General features: G+C 38.2%; 1 protein-coding gene across 1 annotated transcript in view; it reads right to left on the bottom strand.

Annotated features, from left to right (window-relative positions):
- The window catches only part of LOC128697991 (serine/threonine-protein phosphatase 6 regulatory ankyrin repeat subunit A), a 75932-nt gene that overhangs the window by 45134 nt on the left and 10223 nt on the right, over window positions 1–20575 (bottom strand). Inside the window, exon 2 of the mRNA XM_053789977.2 lies at window positions 10191–10396. Within this exon, the coding sequence (XP_053645952.2) occupies window positions 10191–10396 (206 nt within the window). The remainder of the gene's footprint in view (window positions 1–10190; window positions 10397–20575) is intronic.

Raw genomic sequence — 20575 nt, 5'->3', positions numbered from 1 at the left:
ATATATATATATATATATATATATATATATATATATATATATATATATATATATATATATGCAATAAGATCACAGTAAACAAGTGATTTCAGAATATGCAAAACAACCACTGTGAAAGAATAGAGAAATTCCAAGCACTTTCGTGACTACTCACATTATCAAGGAACAATAAAAGTAATGCAACAAAGGAAGGCATATAAAGGGTCTAGACCACACCTCACTATTACATCCCACAACAAAGCAACACCTGACACCTGAGCACTGCAGTAGGCCTGCTGGCCCAACTAGACAGGTCCTTCACACAACACAAATATATCTTTAAAAATATATATATCTTTAAACGTATAAGAGAAAATTTTAGAAAGGACTTAATTTTAAATAAGATCTTGCTAATTGACCAGTGTTACATATTCGGCACGACATATATATTTATCTATATATATATATATATATATATATATATATATATATATATATATATATATATATATATATATATATATATATATATATATATGCAAAACAACCACTTTGAAAGAGTAGTGAAATTCCAAGTGCTTTCGTGACTACTCACATTGTCAAGGAACTATGAAAGTAATACATCAAAGGAAGGCAATTAAAGGGCTTAGACTACACCTCACAGTCAACCCCCACAACAAAGAAACACCTGATGCGCGACAATACCGGACTCATAAGAAAAGAGAAACACTGCAGTAGGTCCGCTGGTCCAACTAGACAGGTCCTCACGACATCCCACTAACAAAATATTCTACCCAAGAAATAAAGTTTATTATTTGTCCAATGTATTATTAAACTCTAACCAAAGTTTATTAATTATAAATGAGTCTAATTTGTATAACCTAAGGAAATATTCATATTATTTTCAAAACTGCTTTTTATGAAACAAGAATCAATTATATTTCTGTCAACCATGGACTTGCTTGATACAACTTTCTCAAATTTTTGAAAATCAATTGGATGGTTAAAATCTCTCACATGAATAAATAGAGCATTGGAATCTTGTCCAGGTCTAATGCTATATTTATGTTGCTTTATTCTAAGTTCGAGATTTTTACCAGTTTAACCGTAATAAACTTTATCGCAAATTTTACAAGGAATCTTGTAGATACATCCGTCATCATTTTGGGGGGAATTCTTTATCAAAAGTTTTTTTACTGTATCAAGATTTTTAAATACAACTTTAATATTAAAAGTCTTAAGAAGAGAAGGCATATCAACCAAGTTTTCATGGTAAGGGAGAACCAACATATTTTTAGCTGAATAAGGTTGGTTGTCCCTTTTTGGGTTGTAAAAAGTATTTCTAGCAATTTTAAATGATTTATCAATTTCATTTCTCGGGTATTTCAGATCAATGGCTATTTTATAAATTTTGGATATTTCTTCATCTGTGAACTCTGGACTACAAATACGTAAAGCTCTCAAAAACATTGATGAGAAAACAGACAGTTTAACTCTATCTTTATGGGAAGAATAATAGTGTACATAGGAACAGTTATTTGTAGGTTTTCTGTAAATTATATTAAATTAAATAGGGCTCAAAATGTCCAAATGGCTTGTTAACATTTTGAGCCCTATTGTTGGTAAAATTTCTAACTTTAATGTTGAAAGCAACTTAGATTTAGTTGATAAATTAAGCTCCTTGACTGACTTAAATGATTTTAACATGGTTAGTTTTGATGTTACTTCCTTGTTTACGAAAGTTCCTGTTCATGATGTATTAAGTTTCTTATCTGAAGAACTCGTTAATTATGATTTACCATTGCCAGTTCCTACTATCATTAAACTTATTAAACTTTGCATTGTTGATGCAAAATTTGTATTTAATGATAAGTTTTACACTCAGAAATTTGGTGTGGCAATGGGAAATCCTCTTTCACCTGTTCTTAGTAATCTATACATGGAATTTTTTGAAACAAGATTGCTTAACACAATCCTCCCTAATAGGGCAAAATGGTTCAGATATGTTGATGATATTTTATGTCTTATGCCCAAGAATGTAGATATACACCATTTCCTTGGCAAATTAAATAGCTTAGCCCATTCTATAAACTTTACTGTTGAGTTTGAGGAAAATAACTCATTGCCTTTTCTAGATGTTTTAATTATTAAGAGTAATAATTAATTCAAATATAAAATTTACAGAAAACCTACAAATAACTGTTCCTATGTACACTATTATTCTTCCCATCAATATAGAGTTAAACTGTCTGTTTTCTCATCAATGTTTTTGAGAGCTTTACGAATTTGTAGTTCAGAGTTCACAGATGAAGAAATATCCAAAATTTATGAAATAGCCATTTATCTGAAATACCCGAGAAATGTAATTGATAAATCATTTAAAATTGCTAGAAATACTTTTTACAACCCAAAAAGGGACAACCAACCTTATTCAACTGAAAATATGTTGGTTCTCCCTTACCATGAAAACTTGGTTGATATGCCTTCTCTTCTTAAGACTTTTAATATTAAAGTTGTATTTAAAAATCTTGATACAGTAAAAAACACTTTTGATAAAGAATTCCCCCCAAAATGCTGACGGATGCGTCTATAAGATTCCTTGTAAAATTTGTGATAAAGTTTATTACGGTCAAACTGGTAAAAATCTCGAACTTAAATTAAAACAACATAAATATAGCAATAGAATTGGACAAGATTCCAATGCTCTATTTATTCATGTGAGGGATTTTTACCATCCAATTGATTTTCAAAAATTTGAGAAAGTTGTATCAAGCAAGTCCATTGTTGACAGAAATATAATTGAATCTTGTTTCATAAAAAGCAGTTTTGAAAATAATATGAATATTTCCTTAGGTTTATATAAATTAGACTCATTTATAATTAATAAAATTTGGTTAGAGTTTAATAATACATTGGACAAATAATAAACCTTATTTCTTGGGTAGAATATTTTGTTAGTGGGATGTCGTGAGGACCTGTCTAGTTAGACCAGCGGACCTACTGCAGTGTTCCTCTTTTCTTATGAGTCCGGTATTGTCGCGCGTCAGGTGTTTCTTTGTTGTGGGGGTTGACTGTGAGGTGTAGTCTAAGCTCTTTAATTGCCTTCCTTTGACGTATTGCTTTTATAGTTCCTTGACAATGTGAGTAGTCACGAAAGCGCTTGGAATTTCAATACTCTTTCACAGTGGTTGTTTTGCATATTTTAAAATCATCTGTTTACTGTGATCTTATGTAAAACTTGCGAACTTGGCTTAATCCTTAAATGGTCCAAACGTATATATACGTTTTTTCAGCATCTGAAAGTATGTAAAAAATTTAGATTTTTTTTTTTGTTTTACATGTGAAAACGTGTAAAAAAAACTTTTATCTACATTTTTTTTGTTATATTTGAAAATATGCAAAAAATGTAGATCTACTTTTGTAGCATTACGAATTTGAACGTCGATCTGTTTGGACCGTTTAAGGGTTAATTAAATAGCAACGCTCATCTTGCCATATAAGACAAGCGAAAATTTGTGTATGCAATAATTTCGCAAAAATCATTCTGAACCTAACGAAAAAAATATATTTCATTGTGTTTGTTTAGTAGTAAATTATTGTAAACGTATCTAAAATATATTTAGTTGGATTAGGCTAAAATAAATTGTGCTTGCTATAATAAGGTTAGATTATTTTTCTAAGATTCTTTTGGTGCAAAATTAAAAATTTTTGCATTAACATTAATGAAAAATATATATCTTTAAACGTATAAGAGAAAATTTTAGAAAGGACTTAATTTTAAATGAGTTCTTGCTAATTGTCCAGCTTTACATATATATATATATATATATATATATATATATATATATATATATATATATATATATATATATATATATATATATATATGTATATATATATATATATATATATATATATATATATATATATATATATATATATATATATATATATATATATATATACATACATATTTTTTTTTTTCAACAAGTCGGCCGTCTCCCACCGAGGCAGGGTGACTCAAAAAAGAAAGAAAATCCCCAAAAAGAAAACACTTTCATCATCATTCAACACTTTCACCACATTCACACATTATCACTGTTTTTGCAGAGGTGCTCAGAACACAACAGTTTAGAAGCATATACGTATAAAGATACACAACATATCCCTCCAAAATGCCAATATCCCAAACCCCTCCTTTAAAGTGCAGGCATTGTACTTCCCATTTTCAGGACTCAAGTCCGACTACATGAAAATAACCGGTTTCCCTGAATCCCTTCACTAAATAGTACCCTGCTCACACTCCAACAGATCGTCAGGTCCCAAGTACCATTCGCCTCCATTCACTTCTATCTAACACGGTCACGCACGCTTGCTGGAAGTAAAAGCCCCTCGCCCACTTAAGATATATATATATATATATATATATATATATATATATATATATATATATATATATATATATATATATATATATATATATACATATACATATATATATATATATATATATATATATATATATATATATATATATATATATATGCAATAAGATCACAGTAAACAGGTGATTTCAAAATGTGCAAAACAACCACTCTGAAAGAATAGAGAAATTCCAAGCGCTTTCGTGACTACTCACATTATCAAGGAACTATGAAAGTGAAGCATCCAAGGAAGCTATATAAGGGGTCGGCCAGCACCTCACTATCAGATCCCACAACGGTTAAACACGTGACGCGCGGCAAGCCAACTTGGATAGGTCCTTTGCAAAACTCACCCCCAAGCTATTTATTTGTCCAGTGTATTATTAAATTCTACCCAAATTCTATGAATTATAAATGGATCTAATTTATATAAACCAAAGGAAATATTCATATTATTGTCAAAACTGCTTTTTATGAAACAAGATTCAGTTATATTCCTGTCGACCATGGACTTGCTTGATACTACTTTCTCAACTTTTTGAAAATCAATTGGATGGTTAAAATCTCTTACATGAATAAATAGAGCATTGGAATCTTGTCCAGTTCTAATGCTATATTTATGTTGTTTTAATCTTAGTTCGAGATTTTTACCAGTTTGACCGTAATAAACTTTATCGCAAATTTTACAAGGAATCTTATAGACACATCCATCAGCATTTTGGGGGGAATTCTTAATCAAAAGTTTTTTTACTGTATCAAGATTTTTGAATACAACTTTAATATTAAAAGTCTTAAGAAGAGAAGGCATATCAACCAAGTTTTCATGGTAAGGGAGAACCAACATATTTTTAGTTGAATAAGGCTGGTTGCCCTTTTTTGGATTATAAAAAGTGTTCCTAGCAACTTTAAAAGATTTATCAATTACATTTCTTGGGTATTTTAAATCATTACCTATTTCATAAATTTTGGATATTTCCTCATCTATGAACTCAGGACTACAAATTCGTAAAGCTCTCAAAAACATTGATGAGAAAACAGACAGTTTGACTCTATCTTGATGCGAGGATAGAGTCAAACTGTCTGTTTTCTCATCAATGTTTTTGAGAGCTTTACGAATTTGTAGTCCTGAGTTCATAGATGAGGAAATATCCAAAATTTATGAAATAGGTAATGATTTAAAATACCCAAGAAATGTAATTGATAAATCTTTTAAAGTTGCTAGGAACACTTTTTATAATCCAAAAAAGGGCAACCAGCCTTATTCAACTAAAAATATGTTGGTTCTCCCTTACCATGAAAACTTGGTTGATATGCCTTCTCTTCTTAAGACTTTTAATATTAAAGTTGTATTCAAAAATCTTGATACAGTAAAAAAACTTTTGATTAAGAATTCCCCCCAAAATGCTGATGGATGTGTCTATAAGATTCCTTGTAAAATTTGCGATAAAGTTTATTACGGTCAAACTGGTAAAAATCTCGAACTAAGATTAAAACAACATAAATATAGCATTAGAACTGGACAAGATTCCAATGCCACTTTTCCGGCCATATGTTGCACTTTCTACAAGAATGATTTATTGAACACGTCGATTCCAGGCTGAGGTACTGATTACCTCAAACTCCTCCTCTCCTTACCCGTTTCTGCTTTGTATTGGACTGATGAAGCCATGGTGCGGCAAAACGTTTCCTTACTAAAGATTCCCATATGTTGCATAAGTGTCTTAATCTTCAAATTGTCAGTTTTATAAACCATTTATCACGAAAGAATTGATGAGGGGGAAAACGTGAGTGGCGGAATTAAAATCTGTTGAGACAAAGAACTTTGTCCGTGGAAGCAAAGAGAGGAATGTATGAGAGTATAGTTACACCAACGCTCTTGCATAAGTGTGAGACATGGGCGGTGAATGTTGCAACAAGGTTCAGACATGTAAAGAGGGTGGAACAAAACAGAATGACTTTGAGAATGTATAAATCTATAGTGAAGGGAAGGTGGGGTAGCGGTCGGCCTAAGAATGGTTAGAGGGAGAGGGTAAAGGAAGTTTTGCGTGCGAGAGGCATGGACTTCCAGTAAGCATGTGCGAGCGTGTTAGAAGCAAATAGAGACAAATCGTTTTTAGAACTTGACGTGCTGTTGGAGTGTGAGCAAGATAAAATTTATGGAAGGGTTCAAGGAAACCGGCAGGCTGGATTTGAGTCCTAGAGATGTGAAGTACAGTATCTGCACTCTGAAGGAGGGGTGTTAATGTTGCAGTTTTATAGCTGTAGTGTGGGCATGCCTCTGGCAAGACAGTGATGAAGTGGCTGATGAAAGGTTTTCTTTTCGGGCCACCCTGCCTTGGTGGGAAACGGCCGAAATATATATATATATATATATATATATATATATATATATATATATATATATATATATATATATATATATATATATATATATATATATATGCCTGTCTGGCTGTCCCACCCAGGAGGGAAAAGTCCCTAGCTACATTTGTTCTAAGGGCAATAAATGTATTCCCTACAGAGGACAACCTCATCGGTCTTCCCTCTAGGGCGACAAACACCTGATACCTCAAAAATCTGAGCCCAAATTAGCAAAAAAAAAAAATGAAGAGCGCAATACTACTAGGGCACTCAGGCTTATAACAAGGGAGGATTCCATCGCTCCTTAAGATGTCATTATAGCACAAGCACTGAACTACAAATATACACCTAGATCTCCCAGTACCAGCATTGACCTCCCTGACAGTGGAGCAGGTGAAGAATATTTAACCCTACAGCCGCTATGTCATTTCCACAGGGTTCAGCAGGGGGTTTTACTCGTTTTAAGGCCACCAAACTGTTCAGTCCAGCACTTGTTGATGTGTCAGAGAGGCTGTTGTCTGAAATCACCAAATTTTCCAATGTGTACCTGGCTGACATTGTCCCAAAGGTCATTAGACTCTTTTTCTTTGGTGCCTCACTATATGCTCTCTGGAAAAAGGACAGAGGAATCAGACCCATTGGAGTTGGCAACACCCTTCAGCATCTTGTCGCCAAGGCTGCAGGAAGAATGAGTCAAGAGGCTGCCACAATGCTGAAACTAACACGGTTTTGGCGTTCAAGGTTGTGAAACAGCTGCCCATGCTGCACGAGTATACACCAATAACATATCAGATGAAAAGGTCCTGATCAAACTGGACTTTGCCATCTCATTCAAGTTAGTCAGAAGGAATGGTGATCTCCAAGCAGTTTCTGAACACTTCTCTTTTCTCTATCCCTTCATACAATCCTGTTATAGTGAGACTTCTATGCTATTGTTTGGGGACCATGAAATTGACTAGTGTGAGGGTGGGAAATAGGGAGTACCCTCTCACCCCTTTTTTGTCTGGTAATCAAGGAAGTCACAGAAGCACTCTCCAGTGAGCTCAATATCTGGTTCTTGGATATTGGTACCCTGGCTGGCACTACAGAATCTCTCCTAGAGGACATCAAAAAAATTAAAGACATTGGAGAGAACCTGGGCCTATCTTTAAACCCCACCAAATGCGAAACAGTTTCTGCTAATCGACAGATCATTGAGGATATTAGTTCTGTTTTGCGAGGAGCACGAACCGTTGATCCAGCTAACAGAAATCCTTGGTGCTTCTCTTGCATCCAGTGCCATTATTCTGATCCTAGAAAAGAAAATCTCAGACCTCAGGATGACGGAAGGCAGGATGAAAGACACTGATACACATGATGCCTTCTACGTACTCACCAAGTGCCTGTCCCTCCCAAAACTTACCTACTTCTTGAGATGCTCCCCAGTCTTCAGCAGTCCGAAACTCAAAGGAATATGACTCCCTCCTAAAGACCATGCTAGAGAGTGTGCTGAATCTATCCCTTGACGATAGACAGTGGTTGCAAGCCTCACTTCCAGTCAGTCTCTGGGGGCTGGAAGTATGCAAATCCTCCTAGACTGCCCTACCAACTTTCTTATCCTCCTCCATAGCATCAAACTAATTAATATAACAGATTCTTCCAGACAAACTTGGTGACTCAGCAGGAATACAGGATCCTAGTTACGCCATTGTCATTATAATATAATAATAATATTATATTTCTGCAAGTACATGTACAAGGTATACAGGCCTAGCTGACATCAATGACATACTACTGTATAGAAAGCCGCTTGTTATGCAGAGAATTTCGGGCAAATTAGGTCAATTTTATCCTGGGATGTGACCCACACCAGTCGACTAACACCCAGGTACGAATTTAAACTGATTGGTGAACATGGACAACCAGTGTAAAGAAAGACGCCCAATGTTTCTACGCTTGCCAGGATCGAACCCGGACTTTCAGTGTGTGAAGTGAGAGATTTGCCACCAGGCCACAGGCCACCATAATGAACCACCGAATGAGAGGCTCTTGCTGCTCCAGCACCAAAAACTAGTGCAGCACTGGCCTACAAACAGTCCAGTTGGGATGGACCCAGCTCTGAAAAGGAGTTTGCCAACATATTCAGGGCTGCTGCATCAGACAGGGAGACTGCTTTTCTCCAAGCTTTGAGCACACATCACTCTGGGGACTTCCTCCAAACAGTTACCATTTCGGCAATGGGAACACGCTTCGACTTAAAGACTGTCCACATAGCAGTGGCTCTCCACCTCGCTGCCCAAGTTCACACGGAACATAGGGAATATACAATATATGTTTATTTGCCGTGATGCACAAGCCTACCAATATGGTCTACACGGTCTTAACTGCTCCAAAACCAAAGGCTGATAAGCAAGACACAATGAAATCAACAACATCATAAACAGAAGCCTTGCTACAGCGGGATGCCCAGCCGAGAGAGAGCCCAGATCACTAGCAGCCAGCAATATTCGTAATCCCACAAACTACCCCGACAGGATCACCATCTATCCTTGGAAGAACATAAAGCTTTTAGCACTGGACTATACCTTCGTGTCGACGCTGGCTGACACCTACATACATCACCGTGCTGGGCAACAGGGAGGTGCTGCGGATCACAGGGAGGAGTACAAGATGAGCAAGTAAGGAGACGTAAGTATCAATTTGTCCCAGTGGGATCAGAGACCTTGTGATCGTGGGAAAAAAACGCCGCACGTTTCCTCAAAGAACTGGGTTACATACTCAGTGACCACCAGGGACCCAGGGGCGGCCACTTTCATGTTCCAGCGCCTCAGAGTGGCTATCCAGAGCGGAAATTCTTGGCTCGCATCCAGCTTCAGAGGAGCTGGTGGATTGTGTTTTTTAAACAAATGATCCCGTACCTAAAAAAAATTCATATACATGTATATATGGGGTTGTAAGAGAAGACGTGCTCATATGGATTCTAGGAAGGGTCTCTGCACTCTTCCTAGAAGACATTTCACTTACTTCTCCACGAACGAGTGGTAATAATCAATAACAACACTGCGACTAGCCAGGGACTCGAACCCACGTTGCTTTGGCCCGCCTCATGGTGAGCGAAAACCACACGATGCTTTAACCCACAGGACCACCAAAGCAACCACCAAAGCGTATGATTTGGAGGTCCTGTGGGTTAGACCGTCATGTGATTTTTGCTCACCCTGCCTCAGTTCACCCTGCCTCAGCTCACACTGCCTCAGCTCACCCTGCCTCAGCTCACCCTGCCCCAGCTCACCCTGCCTCAGCTCACCCTGCCTCAGCTCACCCTGCCTCAGCTCACCCTGCCCCAGCTCACCCTGTCTCAGCTCACCCTGCCTCAGCTCACCCTGCCCCAGCTCACCCTACCTCTCTGTGAGACGGCCGGTGTGTTAAAGAAAAAGAAAATATTACCTGGTGGAATGTAGTAGTTGTCTTCAAGAAATCTAAAGTAATATGTCACTTCAGAGTGTGAGTGTTTGATGCACTTATCTAGCAGCTTCAGTGCGAGGTCTGGATGGCGCTTCACAAGTTCTTTAAAATTCTCACACTTGTGCCCATTTAGTCCAGTAAATCCAGAGAGCCACCACGAGCTTTCAATAATGGCTTCAACAACAGCTCTGTAAATAAAATACTACATATTACTGTTTCGTACATTGTGTACACTGTAAATTACAAAATTTACAGTGAAATATCTGAGCGTCACTGTCAAGGATGCATATTAACCAGTTAAATTAACGTGATAAAGGACCGTTTATGATACTAGTGTAAATATACTCACATCATTAGATCAAGGGAGCCAAGATGTGATATTAAAACTCCCTTATACCCAAGTTCACTTGACTTACGAAATCGTAATGACACGATTGCAAACAAACCATAACACGGACGGGAAAAGACTCTCTGATCGCGGGTTCTATCCCCGTCCGTGGTATGGTTTGTTTCCCAAGTTCACTTGCTAATACATTACATATTCATTTCTTATAGAAAAGAAAATGCAAATTCTATTATTGGAAAGAAATCTGAAGAAGCCTTGAGTTACAAATGTAAGTATGGGATCAAAATAATTTTATTTAAAAAATTTATGTATGCCAAAAAGCATAATAAATATATACATATTCTAGTATTGTGGGAAACTAACTACTTGCTGCATTTAATTATGTTTTTCCAGCTTTTACATGATAAAAGAAAACAAGAGATAGACTTTACATAGAGGAAGACATTGACAATCACTGTACTCTTGGTGTACAGTGGCACACACCAACTTAATTGATATTGTTCACACTATCTTACTTAAAATAAGCCCACATTATTTGTTTCCTATGCACATTGTGAAATATTCGGATACTGGCACTGGTAACTCACTATTAATTCTGTGTAACACAAGATATATGAAGATGTATAACATTAGAACCCAAGACAGTTATATAGCAACTCTAGGCATTTTGTACTGTTGTCAGTTTGTAACATATACAACTTGAAAACTGTAGTGGAAAATCAAGGAGTGAATTACTGAGCTATCATACTGTTGAAACAGACAGAAAGCAAAAAAAAAAAAAACAGTAAAAGGGTGAGAATTCTTGGGCTAAATAGGATCATAACAGTACCATGAAACTAACAGTACCAGGATTATAACAGTAACATGAACCTAACAACATGAACCTAACAACCTAACAATACCAGGATCACAACAGTACCATGAACCTAACAGTACCAGGATCTTAACTGTAACATGAACCTAACAGTGCCAGGAACATAATAGTACCACGAACCTAACAGTACCAGGAACATAATAGTACCATGAACCTAACAGTACCAGAAACATAACAGTACCATGAAACACAAATAACCCGTACATAGAAGAGAGGAGCTTACGACGACGTTTCTGTCCGAGTCGGACCGAAACGTCGTCGTAAACTCCTCTCTTCTATGTACGGGTTATTTTTGTATCGTTCCAGTCACGGTATTGTGCCTTTTTTTGTTATTTAGTACCATGAACCTAACAGTACCAGGAAGTAGGGTGTAGGACGGCAGAGCGGCTCGCTTCTGCCAGAGGGAATTTTGGCTCTAGCTCCCGGTCACACTAAGGTGTGGTTTCTTGGGTTTTCCCAAAATTATATACAACAGAGTGACGCGAGGCAGAGTGATGTCTCTCTAGCTCCTGGCCCATAACCAACTTTAATCCATCTCCCCTACCCTCTCATCACCTTACACCAACTGAAAACACTTCTGGAGCAGAGGCAGGCATTGGCCTGCACTTCAGAAAAACAGGTATTAAGGCCAGCAAATAAAACCCCCATAAATTCCACCAATATGACGACATTTATCTTTGCAAACATACAGGCTCTAAAGCCATCAAGAAACAAAATTCATTACATCAAGGCACTGCTCACGGAGTCAAATGCAATATTTGCAGCTTTCACAGAGACCCACATAAAGGATCATTTTAACAACGAAATATGGATCTCAGGTTATAACCTATTAGGATGCGACAGACTAAACAGGCAACAAAGGGGAGGGGGTTGGTTTGTACGTCACAGAGTCGCTCATTTGCTCAGTACTACTAAACACCTCATATGATGTAGTTGAAGTTTTGGCAGTAAAGACTGAAAATCAAAACCTTGTCATTGTGGTTGCATACAAGCCTCCGGTGCAACTTCTCAGCAATTCCAAGAACAGATTTTGAAAATTGACCACTGTCTGGAAAATCTCTCAACTCCTGCCCCAACCATCTTGCTACTAGGAGATTTCCACCTGAGGCACCTAAAATGGAGGAGTGTAACAAATAATATTTTAGCAGAGATAACCCCAGGAGGCAGCTCAGATGAAAATTCACACACACGAGCTATTAAATCTGTGCACCAAATTCATTTTAAACCAAGAAATATTAGAGCCTACAAGGCTAGCAAATACGTTGGACCTCATCTTCACTAACAACGACGATCTGATACGTGATACAACCATATCAAAGACAGTATACTCAGATCACTACATAATGGAGGTAAAGACATGTATGCACAGGGCTCATGACAAGCAAAATGTGATCAGTTATGAGGGTGCCTTCACAAAGTTCAACTTCAATAACAAAAATATACAGTAGGAACAAGTCAACCATGTCCTAAATGAAACAAGCTGAGAAGATATCCTAAACAACATAGATCCGAACCTTTGCCTAGAAAGAATTAACTCTGTGGCACTTGAGGTCTGCTCAAGGCACATTCCATTAAGAAAAAGAAAGAGAAGACGTAAACTAGAAAGATAAACATGCTCCCTATACAGGCGAAGGCAAAGAATCACAGAGCTGCTAAGAGGGACTTATATATCTATAATATGAAGGGAGGCACTGGTCAGAGAAATAGCAAATATCGAAATTAAGCTTAAGGAATCTTACGGGAGACAAGAATCTCAGGAAGAACTAAAAGCCATAAAGATAATTGAACAAACTCAAAGTACTTCTTCTCTTATGCCAAATCTAAGGGTAAAACAACATCTAGTATTTGACCCCTGCTTAGGGGGGATGGGACCTACACTGATGATGTGATGTAGGTCAACTGTGCTTGTGAGGTCAAAGGGGAGACCTAACTGACCAGTGTAAATTATCACACTCCTTGTATTGGCAGGGATGTGTTAGAAGAATAGGTGCCGTTAGTCTTGAGTCTTTTGCTCTTGAAGGCGACAGTAAGGAGTTGTCAGTGACTCTAGAAAAATCTGTCTTTGGTGTGAAAACACGTGGTGTACACCTCATGTGGGAGCGAACCCCTAATCCTGGAGTTTAGGGGGGGTGCTTTAAGGACCATGTAAGCTCTGGGAAATAGCTAGAGAGGAGGATTCTGGCAGAGCTCTGTCCTGTGTGCAGAGCTCTGGGTGAGGAGCTGGATTCTCTGGGGGAGACGATGCTCCACTCTAGCTGCGAGCAGAGAGCTCTGGAGAGAGCTGATGCCAGTCCTTATTTTCATTATTCTCTTATTCAACTACATTTTTTTATTATTATTAACACAGCCGTTTCCCACCAAGGCAGGGTGACCCAGAAAACAAAAAGCATTTTCATCATCATTCACTCCATTAATGTCTTGCCAGAGGTGCACCTTCACTACAGTTATAAAAATGCAACTTATCAACATCCCTCCTTCAAAGTACAGGTACTGTACTTACCATCTCTAGGACTCAAGTCTGGCCTGCTGGTTTCTCTGAATCCCATCATAGTTGTTACCTTGCTCACTCTCCAACTGCATATTAAGTCCTAAAAACCACTTGTTTCCACTCGCTCCTATCAGACATGCTCACACATGCTTGCTGGAAGTCCAAGCACATCGCACACAAAACCTCCTTTACCCCCTCCCTCTCCTTATAGAGAATAAACTTTGAATTTGAATTGAATTGAATTGAACCATTCCTAGGCTTACCCCTACCCCGCTTTCCTTCCACTTTAGATTTATATGCTCTCTAGGTCATTCTATTTCATTTCATCCTCTCTAAATGTTCAAACTGCCTCATCAACAACTCCTCAGATCTCTAATACTTTTAGTAACCCTACACTTTCTTCTAATTCTCTGCATTATATTCACAAAACAAATTGCCCTCAGACATGACATCTCCACTGCCTCCAGCCTTCTCCTTGTTGCAACATTCACCACCTATGCTTCACACCCATATCAGAGCATTGGTATGATTATACTCTCATACAGTACCCTTTTTGTTTCCATGGATAACGTTCCTTGTCTCCACAGACTCCTCAGTGCACCGCTCACCTTTTAACACTCATTAATTCTGATTCACCTCGACTTTCATATACCCATCTACTGATAAGTTCACTCCCAAATATCTAAATGCACTCACTTAATCCATACTCTCTCTCTCCGATTTGATAGCCAGTCTTTCATTATCTAAATTTTTTTGTTAATCTCATCACCTTACTCTTTCCCATGTTCACTTTTGATTTCCCTCTTTCACATACCCTACCAAACTCATCCACTAACCTCTGCAGTGTCTCTTCATAATCTCCGAAAATCACAGTGTCATCAGCAAAGAGCAACTGTGACAACTCCCACTTTGTGTTAGAGTCTTTATCATTTAATCCCACGCCTCTTGTCAACTACCAGAGCATTCACTTACAACCACATTTATAAATATACTAATCAACCACAGTGACATCACACATCCCTGTCTAAGGCCTACTTTTACTGGAAAATAATCTTCCTCTCTCCTACGAACTCTAATCTGAGCCTCACTATCCTCAAAAAATTTTTTACTGTTTTCAGTAGCCTACCTCCTATTCCATACATTTGCAACATCTGCCACATTGTCCCCCTATCTACACTATCATACCTAGAGTATACATGGAGAGGGTTTCGGGGATCAACGCCCCCGCGGCTCGGTCTGAGACCAGGCTTCATGGTGGATCAGGGTCTGATCAACCAGGTTGTTACCACTGGCCACACGCAAACTGACATACGAACCACAGTCCGGCCGGTCAGATACTGACTTTAGGTGCATGTCCAGTGCCTTCTTGAAGACAGCCATGGGTCTATTGGTAATCCCCCTTATGTATGTTGGGAGGCAGTTGAACAGGCTTGGGCCCCGGACATTTATTGTTTTCTCAGTGTACTCGTGGATCCCCTGCTTTTCATTGGGGGAATGTTGCATCTCCTGACGAGTCTTTTCCTTATATAGGGAGTGATTTTCGTGTGCAAGTTTGGTACTAATCCCTCTAGTATTTTCCAAGTGTATATTATCATGTATTTCTCATGCCTGCGTTCCAGGGAATACAAATCAAGGGACTTCAACCGTTCCCAGTAATTTAGGTGCCTTATCGTACTTATGTGTGCTGTGAAATTTCTTTGTACACTCTCCAGGTCAGCAATTTCGCCTGTGTTGAAGCAGGCAGTTAGTTTACAGCAGTATTCCAGCCTAGAGAGAACAAGCGATTTGAAGAGAATCATCATGGGCTTGAAATTCCTAGTTTTGAAGGTTCTCATTATCCATCCTATCATTTTCCTAGAAAATGCTGTAGATACATTGTTGTGGTCTTTGAAGGCGAGATCCTCTGACATTATCACTCCCAGGTTCTTCACATTACTTTTTCGCTCTATTGTATGGTTAGAATTTGTATATACCTTGATATAGTTTTAATTTTCTCAAGTTTTCCATATCTGAGTAGTTGAAATTTCTCTTCATTGAACTTCATATTGTTTTCAGTGGCCCATTTGAAGATTTGATTGATGTCAATGTGGAGTCTTGCGGTGTCTTGGATGTAGGTCACTGTCATGGCAATTTGGGTGTTATTCACAAAGGAAGACACGGAGCTATGGCTTACATCTTTGTCTATGTCAGATATGAGGATGAGGAATAGAATGGGAGCAAATACTGTGCCTTGTGGAACAGAGCTTTCCACCATAACTGCCTCAGACTTTACTTTGTTTACTGTTAGTCTTTGTATTCTATTTGTAAGGAAGTTATAGATCCATTTACCAACTTTTCCTGTTATTCCTTTATCACGCATTTTGTGCGCTATTACACCATTGTCACACTTGTCGAAAACTTCTGCAAAGTCTATGTATACTACATCTGTATTTTGTTTATCCTCTACAACATCCAAAACCTATATCTAAATACTGTTCACTTACATGTTTCACTGTAAACACTTGGTTTACACACCCCTACCCTTCCTAAATCCTCATTGTTCATCTGTGATTCTACTCTTCATCTTACTCTTAATTCTTTCAACAACAGATCTACCATACACTTTACCAGGTATACTCAACAGACTTATTCCCCTATAATTCTTACATACTCTTTTGTCTCCTTTGCCTTTATACAAAAGAACTATGCATGTTCTCTGCCAATCCCTAGGTACCTTACCCTCTTCCATACATTTATTAAAATAAAAACACTAACCACTCCAAAACTAAATTCCCACTTGCTTTTAACACTACTATCTTTATCCCATCAACCCCAACTGCTTTATCCCCTTTCATTCTACCCACTGCCTCATGCACTTCCCCCACACTCACAACTGGCTTTTCCTCACTCCTGCAAGATGTTATACCTCCCTTCCCAACAACATCAACATTTAACAGTTCCTCAAAATATTTCCTCCATCTTCCTGATACTTTTAAATCTTCGTCTAATAACTCTCCTCCCCTATTTATAACTCAAATCCATTCGTTCCCCAAGTTTCCTCAACGTGTTAATCTCACTCCAATTTTTTTTTTCTTATTTTCAGCAAAATTTGTTGATAGCATCTCGCCCACACTCTCATTTGCTGTCCTTTTGCATTCATTCACCATTCTCTTAACCTTCTCTTTTTTTCTTTTTCTCTTTTCTATTTTGTAAAAACCTCTTATATGCTAACATTTTCCCTCTTACTACTCTCTTTAATTTATCATTCCACCGGTCGCTCTTCTTCCCTCCCACACCCACTTTCCTGTAACCACAAACTTCTGCTGAACACTCTAAAACTACTTTCTTAAATCTACCCCATACCACTTCAGCCTCATTGCCTGTACTCCCACTAACCCATCTTCTAATAGCTGTTTATATCTTACCATAACCGCCTCCTTCTATAATTTATAAATCTTCACTTCTCTCTTGTTGATTCTCTTCTCCAAGAATCCAAACTACCTTTTACTTTCACTGTAGCTACAACTAAAAAGTGATCTGATATATCTGTGGCCCCTCTATAAACATGCACATCCTGAAGTCTACCAATCTAACAAACTACTGTCATTACGCCCTGTATCATAGTACCTCGTCTTAAAGCTATAAACAATCCTGACTACTATTTCTCTCTCCAGGTCGTTCCACTTCCTGACTAATCTAAATCTGAACAAATACGTCTTAAAGTCCCTGAGACTCACCTGAGTTTTCAACTTTCAGTTGTGCCTTCGTGTTCCTGTTTCTCCATCTGTCAATGTCATTATTCACCCTATCTATTCCTCTCAGTTCTTTGTACGCTATTATCATATTACCCCTTGTTTTTCTGACTTTCAGTGTCATTAGGCTGAATTCCCTTAAACTTTCCTCATAAGAAACACAACTTCAGAAATAATCTCGTTGCATACCTTTGTACTTTCTCCAAAGTTATTTATATCATATCATAATCTGACCGAATTTTTGATAACTCCCATGTCACGTTCGTCAGGTTGCTATTACAATATCAGTGCTTATGGGATGGCTGTTCTTTTCATGCTAATATTCAATCTTTCTGGCTATGGGTACTGGTGTGCCTGGGGGCATTTCCTGCCTCCTCCTTACAGCGTCTCTACCTCACGTCCTGTGATAATAATTGCTTGGACCTCTTCCTCTTTTCTGCAACATTGCAAGCTCCTAATGATGTGCTGATTGCAACAAGAGCTATCATTCAACTTCTCCCGTGCTCGCTTTGCATCTTGTATCGCTTATTCCTTTTAAATTACATTTTAAATTTTAAATGAATATATTTATTTCCTAAGTACCACTCTTCCCTTCTGATTCGCCTATAATTGCCTCTGTTTTGACCAATCAGATGTTTTAGACTATTATTTATCCATTTTTGTTATAATTTCCCTATTTGGAACATAAGTAACATGGGCAACTTGAACTATGGCACCTCGCTCAGCACCACTGAACTCCATTGAACATCAACGGACACCAATGGACACCAATGAACACCAAAGGCTGACAATAGTTTATCACCAATATAGTCCTATAATAAATGTGTGTCAACTGCAATCACTTTAAATGTTAAATATTTTTTATGTTTGGAGTAGCTGACTAAGTTACACTATGTTATGTTATGTCGTCTTACTGCTCTGCCAGTCATGCGTATTTCACCCACCTGTGGATCTCAGTGTATATACACTGAATTCAAGTAATGCAAATCTTATTGTATCTACGCAGAGAGAGATGTATATCTCAATGTATATGCACCGAGAGGTGTGTATCTCTCAATGTAAACACACAGAGAGGAGTGTATCTCTCAGTGTGCACACACAGAGAGGAGTGTATCTCTCAGTGTACACACACAGAGAGGAGTGTATCTCTCAGTGTACACACACGCACACACAGAGAGGAGTGTATCTCTCAGTGTACACACACCGAAAGGAATGTATCTCTCAGTGTACACACACACACAGAAAAGTGTATCTCTCAGTGTACACACACACACACAGAGGAGTGTATCTCTCAGTGTACACACACAGAGAGGAGTGTATCTCTCAGTGTGCACACACACACAGAGGAGTGTATCTCTCAGTGTACACACATGCACACACAGAGAGAGGTGTATCTCTCAGTGTACACACACCGAGAGGAGTGTATCTCTCAGTGTACACACACACACAGAGAAGTGTATCTCTCAGTGTACACACACAGAGAGGAGTGTATCTCTCAGTGTGCACACAGAGAGGAGTGTATCTCTCAGTGTACACACACACACAGAGGAGTGTATCTCTCAGTGTACACACACACACAGAGGAGTGTATCTCTCAGTGTACACACACACACAGAGGAGTGTATCTCTCAGTGTACACACACACACAGAGGAGTGTATCTCTCAGTGTACACACACACACACACAGAGGAGTGTATCTCTCAGTGTACACACACAACGAGAGGAGTGTATCTCTCAGTGTACACACACACCGAGAGGAGTGTATCTCTCAGTGTACACACACACACAGAGGAGTGTATCTCTCAGTGTACACACACACACAGAGGAGTGTATCTCTCAGTGTACACACACACACAGAGGAGTGTATCGCTCAGTGTACACACACACACAGAGGAGTGTATCTCTCAGTGTACACACACACACAGAGGAGTGTATCTCTCAGCGTACACACACACAGAGGAGTGTATCTCTCAGTGTACACACACACACACAGAGGAGTGTATCTCTCAGTGTACACACACACACACAGAGGAGTGTATCTCTCAGTGTACACACACACACACAGAGGAGTGTATCTCTCAGTGTACACACACACACAGAGGAGTGTATCTCTCAGTGTACACACACACAGAGGAGTGTATCTCTCAGTGTACACACACACACAGAGAGGAGTGTATCTCTCAGTGTACACACACACACAGAGGAGTGTATCTCTCAGTGTACACACACACACAGAGGAGTGTATCTCTCAGTGTACACACACACAGAGGAGTGTATCTCTCAGTGTACACACACACAGAGGAGTGTATCTCTCAGTGTACACACACACAGAGGAGTGTATCTCTCAGTGTACACACACAGAGGAGTGTATCTCTCAGTGTACACACACACAGAGGAGTGTATCTCTCAGTGTACACACACACACAGAGGAGTGTATCTCTCAGTGTACACACACACAGAGGAGTGTATCTCTCAGTGTACACACACACAGAGGAGTGTATCTCTCAGTGTACACACACACAGAGAGGAGTGTATCTCTCAGTGCGTATGCAGAGTTTATTATAGTCCGAGTTTTAGGGATAAAGTGTCCTTGATTCATGATGACAAGGTAACATACAGCCTTAATGACCCGCACCAACTTCAAATATAACACACCAGCTGATGAAGGAAGGTGAAGTTTATTAATGTTAATATAATAATAATAATAATAATAATAATAATAATAATAATAATAATAATAATAATAATAATAATAATAAATATAATAATAATAATAATAGTAATTATTGTTATTATTATTATTATTATTATTATTATTATTATTATTATTATATTCAAGGGGAAGCGATAAAACCACGAGTCATACAGCATCTGGGAAATGAGAGGTAACCAGGTTTAATGCAATTAAGGGAATTATTATTTTTATAAT

Source organism: Cherax quadricarinatus, chromosome 58, assembly GCF_038502225.1.
Source record: "Cherax quadricarinatus isolate ZL_2023a chromosome 58, ASM3850222v1, whole genome shotgun sequence".
NCBI classification, from domain to species: Eukaryota; Metazoa; Arthropoda; class Malacostraca; order Decapoda; family Parastacidae; genus Cherax; species Cherax quadricarinatus.
The sequence above is the reverse complement of the archived record's forward strand: the minus strand, read 5'-3'. Positions and strand labels throughout refer to the sequence as shown.